The sequence below is a fragment of the Nanorana parkeri genome, unplaced genomic scaffold, assembly GCF_000935625.1.
Source record: "Nanorana parkeri isolate BGI_ZX_2015 unplaced genomic scaffold, ASM93562v1 scaffold631, whole genome shotgun sequence".
Taxonomy (NCBI): domain Eukaryota; kingdom Metazoa; phylum Chordata; class Amphibia; order Anura; family Dicroglossidae; genus Nanorana; species Nanorana parkeri.
In genome coordinates this window covers 815,632-820,958 of record NW_017306899.1, presented here as the reverse complement: position 1 = coordinate 820,958, position 5,327 = coordinate 815,632, and the positions used below count along the sequence as shown (strand labels likewise).

At 39.2% G+C, this 5,327-nt stretch overlaps 1 protein-coding gene across 2 annotated transcripts in view; it reads right to left on the bottom strand.

Annotated features, from left to right (window-relative positions):
- Positions 1-531: 531 nt before the first annotated feature.
- SLITRK4 (SLIT and NTRK like family member 4) overlaps positions 532-5,327 on the bottom strand; it is a 7,900-nt gene continuing 3,104 nt past the window's right edge. The window contains exons 1-2 of one of the 2 annotated variants that reach the window (XM_018563102.1): positions 4,736-5,321; positions 532-3,667 (exon numbers count right to left, since the gene is read on the bottom strand). In XM_018563102.1, coding sequence (XP_018418604.1) covers positions 1,112-3,667 — 2,556 coding nt within the window. In that variant the 5' untranslated portion in view covers positions 4,736-5,321 and the 3' untranslated portion in view covers positions 532-1,111. Of the gene's footprint in view, positions 3,668-4,735; positions 5,322-5,327 lie in introns of those variants that run through there. The other variant, XM_018563103.1, reaches the window with a different exon arrangement.

Sequence of the window (5,327 nt, the reverse complement as noted above, 5' to 3'; positions counted from 1 at the left end):
TCATAGCAAACAACACTATGCAAATATCCCATCAAATGACATACAAACTAACAATGTATGTGATACAAGGTCAAACCGCAATCCATTGATTAGTCAACACACACTATTTAATGATCTATGTAATCTCAAGTATACATTTGTACCCCTGCAATGATTCATTTTTTATCCAATGTTAAAAGGGTTAAAAACAAAAGTGATCTGCATTAGGCCAGCCATAGTGGTAATGCTAAGTGAAGATGACTAAAAATAAGAAAGTACAAAATATAAGTCAGGACGTAATAGAATCTAGAATTCACAAAAGTGTATGTGGACAACCTTTATTTTGTACCTGATCACATTATATCAAGTTTACACATCAATCATTTCCTGTATCAGTTTGGTATCTCAATGTTTAGTTTTTTTTTTTTTGTTTTTTTTAAGATTAATGCATTGTGATCACAGAAACAAGTCAGGCATTTAAATACATATTAAGGAGTACATATATTTTCTATTTAGTATACAAATTATTTCATAGATATTATTTATTTTCGGAGAATTGTAAAGCATGGATTTATGCACTTGCACATTTTAACGTTATCTTCCTCTTTTTTTCTAGTTAAAGGTTAACAGAAATGATACTGTTTTAAAGAAACTGACGTTCCTTTGCATGCTTTTGACTTGTCTAAGATTACTTTTAAAACACTGTTTAGACAATAACAGAAACATTTTCACCAGCTTTATCCATTTGGAAGTAGACGTTAAGTATGAAGATAGACTTTACTGGTCACAGTTTTTTTTCTTTATCGTTGCAATAACCAATCACAGGGAGACAAAAGTTTTGCAATTTGGGTACAAAATATAGAGTAGTTGCCTCTGTGGTTGAGGTTAATTTTGTTTGTCATAATATAAAGTATCCCTTTGGCAATAGTGTCTGGTGCAATCCTAGAGGTCCAGATAGGAGATGATCTGAAAAATTAGAACCTACAAAGAAATTCCTTCAATCATAATCAACTGGACACTCCTGAAATCACCTGCATCTATGCCTATATAGATTATATTTGGAAGTTTAAAGTCTACCAAGGCACTTTTCATCATTGAATTACTGTCTCTATTAGGGTTTAATCTGCATGACCTACATTTTGCCCAGTGCTGTTTGTTCTTCAAGGACTTGTAAATAATCAGGTGTGCCTTGAAGTTTGGCTTTAAGTTCAAAGTATTCACTCTTTCTCTGCTCTACCACAATTTTACTGTGGTTCCCACCTATTAACGACTTCTTGCATTTCTTATCTTGTAGCTTTTCTGGATAGTGTATTTCAAAGCCACTGACTCCTATACTATTATATTCTTTTCTACTTTCTAAAAAATTCTGGATAAATAAATTAGAGTCTCTTCCAGGAAAGAACTCATCCAGTTCATCAATTGTGCTAAGTCTTTTCCTAGAATCCCCATGTGATAAATCCTTATCTTTGTCAGTCAAACTCCTGAGGACCACCTTTTGCCCTTGGTGATCAGTAAATGGAAATCCCATTTCATGGTCCTTTATGCCACATATGTGACTCTTACTCATTTGTTCAATGGTTTGTGGAAAAAAGGTTTCTGCAGAGATACCATCCATCTTAAGTGCTTTCTGGTCATGCTTCCTTAGTTGGAGCTGCATAGAACTGCACTCCTGATTCCCGATGCCTTCGTGCTTTACTGTAGGTTTTTTATTACGTCTCAGAACAAAAACAAGAAGGCAGAATGCAACAAAAACTGTTAATATGAGCACTACTAAAATACTAAGTATTAAAATAGACAAAGGGACGGGTCCACCTGGTGGACTTTTTATAGGACCCAAGGGTGTTGTGAACGTGATAGCAGGGATAGGACTGGTATATTGTGTGGGAGGCTTGTTTATCAGCTTGGGGCACAAAACCTCATTTTTCAGAGATCGCAGCTCAATGTTTGCAAACTGCACAGGTGTCTCACATTTGACCTCTTTCATGACAATGCCTTCACTCAGCTTCTCTAGCCAGAGCTTCAGAGCTACTAAATCACATGTGCAGTCCCACGGGTTTCCTTCCAGATCAATCTGTGTTAGAGATTTCAGCTGGTCAAGAACGCCACTTACAGGCAGGTACATGAAATGGTTATTCCTGATATTGAGTCTAGCCAGGGGCACTCCTGAAAATATATAAGCTGGCAAGCTTCTCAATAAATTGTTATTCAAATAGAGTAGCTGAAGATTTGGCATGGATTCAAAGGTCCCACCCAATATTTCCCTTATCACATTGTATTCCAGATAAAGGTACTGGAGGTTGTGCAAACCATTAAATATTTCAGGGCTCAGACGCTCAATTTGATTCCCATTGAGATAAAGCCTCCTTAGGTTTGTAAGGTTGCAAAATACATTTCCTTTAATCATACTTAGTTGATTGCTTCCCAAATGAAGTAGATCTAAACCTTCAAATTCAGCAAAGTCTGCCTGTTCCACCTGTTTAATATAATTTCCATTCACATGCAGTTTCTTGGCATTTACAGGCTTAGGTACTAGTTCAGCCATTGACTCTAAGTTTCTTTCCTGACAATTAACACTCAATCCTAAATCAGAAGGATGTGTTTTACAAACACAAGGTGATGGGCAAGGAGTGAGAGGAGGTACCCTTGTTTGAAATGACACTATCTGGCTGAGATTGTAATTAGAAACAGATTTTCCAGACACTATTCCAGAATTCTTGGAAGGGTTGGTAGTTTTAGGAGGTTTGGTGGCCAATCGATTCTGTGAGGTTTGGCCAGTGTTCCCTCCAGGCGTGGTGAATGTTGTCTCCATGGATGGAGGCAATATCCTTACATCAAAATCACTGCCAATTCCCATGGAGCATAGTTCTTGTTTATTTGTCTCTTTTAATAACCTTCCATACAAGTCACTTGGTGTTTCACAAATAGCCTCTCCAATGTAGATATTATATGGCATGTTCTCCAACCAAGCTTTCAAAGGCAGCAAATCACATGTACAATTCCAAGGGTTATCTTCCAACTGCAGCTCCACCACCCTCCCAATATGCTCCAAAACACCTATATAGGGTATCTTCTGTATTCTGTTTCCTCTAATGTCCAAATGAGTCAATGAAGCAAACCTAAATATATTGTCAGGTAGAGCAGAGACCAAATTGTCATTTAGAATAAGAACTTTCAACTTGTGTAGTTTATTGAAGGCTCCCCGCTCAATATACTTGATTAAATTGTAGTCAGCCTGGAGATACTCCAAGTTCTCTATGCCCAGGAAAGTGTCAGCCCTCAGGACTTTTAATTCATTGTTGTTCAAATGCAACTGTTTTAATGCACTAAGCCCCTGGAAAGCTCCTCCCTCTATATTCTGCAGCTTGTTGTTGCCCAGCTGCAGGGACACAGCATGGGTGAAATTAAGGAACGTGTTAGGATACAAAATGATCAAAAGATTGTTTTGAAAGTTCAGGTGGTAGAAATTGGACTGAGGGGGCTTCAGCTGGTTTGGTCGGTACACTGACACCTTTTCACAGTTGACATACAGCACATTTTCTACTGACAGGCACGAGCAGACACTGCAGATCTCCAGGGTGAGTTCTGAGTCCGGGTTGGTGGAGGATATTGGGGTGGAAAGGAACAGGAAAAGCCACACAAACATCTTCAAGCAGTGGCAAAAATATCTCAGTCTGCTGGTGTACATCATCTGAGCAAACAGAAAAAAATGGTCTTAATATCACTGATTTATTACGTGTCATGAGGCATGCATAGCATGAAAATGGTACTCACTGTCTGCATACATGTTTGCATGTGAACTGCATATGCACCGGAATACTAGCTGTCTACTTATGACACTTCCATGTACACAAACGTCCTTTTAAGATGTGATTAAAGCTGTACAGTATGTTTTCGTGTCATACAACTTTAGAATAAATTAACCATCAACAATTTTCTAAGCACCATCTCATATTCCACTTGGTCACATAACTTGCACTAGGGACAGATATAGGTTTATGAGAGTGTAATGGTAATCTGCATCCAGATATGAAAGATCTTATGATCAGTGCAACATAATTCTCATAGCAACCATGTTCTGCAAAGCATCATACATTCCTAAGTGTATTGTGAATGAGATCGTTTATGTATGTGCATTAACCAAATATACATCATTACACATTACATTTATACATGCAATCTAAAATGGGTGTCTGCAGTGAGTTTTCTTATACACACACATAGGTGTCTTAAAGTACAAAATCTACATGATATGAAATACATTATGCTAAGCCTCATATATGTTAATTGGACCTGTGTGCATACTGATGTACACTCAACTGTGTATTTATAATGCATACAAACAATATTACCATGAAAACAGTATTTTGCTTTCACTGTTTGTATAATCTACCCTAAGCAGCCACACAAGCAAATGTAGATTACATTGTTTAAAAAACAAGTCTACTGGTGCTTCTAATGCAAATGTGTCCCCTGCATCAGCTGGCTAAACTTTCAAGAGTAATCCACAATATTCTACATATGTGCATTTCAACTGCCTAGCACTTTACACCACAGCAACCTGCTAAATGTCACCGCTCCCTCCACTAAACCAGCACTCTGTCACACTGTCACATATAGCCCCATGCTGTCCCCACAAGGCAGTACAGAGAGAGAGAGAGAGCTGAAAAGGGATTGCATGCAGAGACAGAAAGAAAGAGAAAAAAAGAAGGAAGAGAGAAAGATTATAACAACACAGGTCAGTGTTAGACAGCAGTACCTATAATATCAGTGGCAAATGCCTGAGGTTTGTGATAGTACTGATTAGTACTGCAATGCTTTGCCGCAGCATGGTCTCTGCTTCTGCTGGGTGCTCTTGTCCTCAATCAGATATCTCCTCCAGAAGATGAACCAGGGCTATAAAATAGGGATCCCCTGGCACAGATCATTCATGCTAGAGCTTCTTTCTCTGTCAGTGTAACACAAGCCAGCAATAAGGAATCTATCCTCTCCTAGTCTCTGCAGATCCTTAATTAGGTACAGGTAGCAGGGAACAAATGAAGTGGCACCCACAGAGGCAGAGGATGCTAGAGAAAGCGAGGCTCTGGCCAACTTGCTGTGTCGCTCCTGTGTCTGGGCTGCAAGAGGGAGTCCACAGTGTGATCGGAGGGCAGGGAATTACTGGAGAGGGTCGTATAAGCTGCATCAAAAAGACTCCCAATATGAATAAACCACTTGCCTCCTAGTCATCTGTGTTTCCATGGGATAATGTTTGCTGGTGGCGAGTGTCAGGCTCAGGAAGAGGGTCTTTTCAGTCAGATGGCTGCTGGATGTGTCTGGTGGTTACAGGAGGGAAAGGAGGGGGGGGGGGG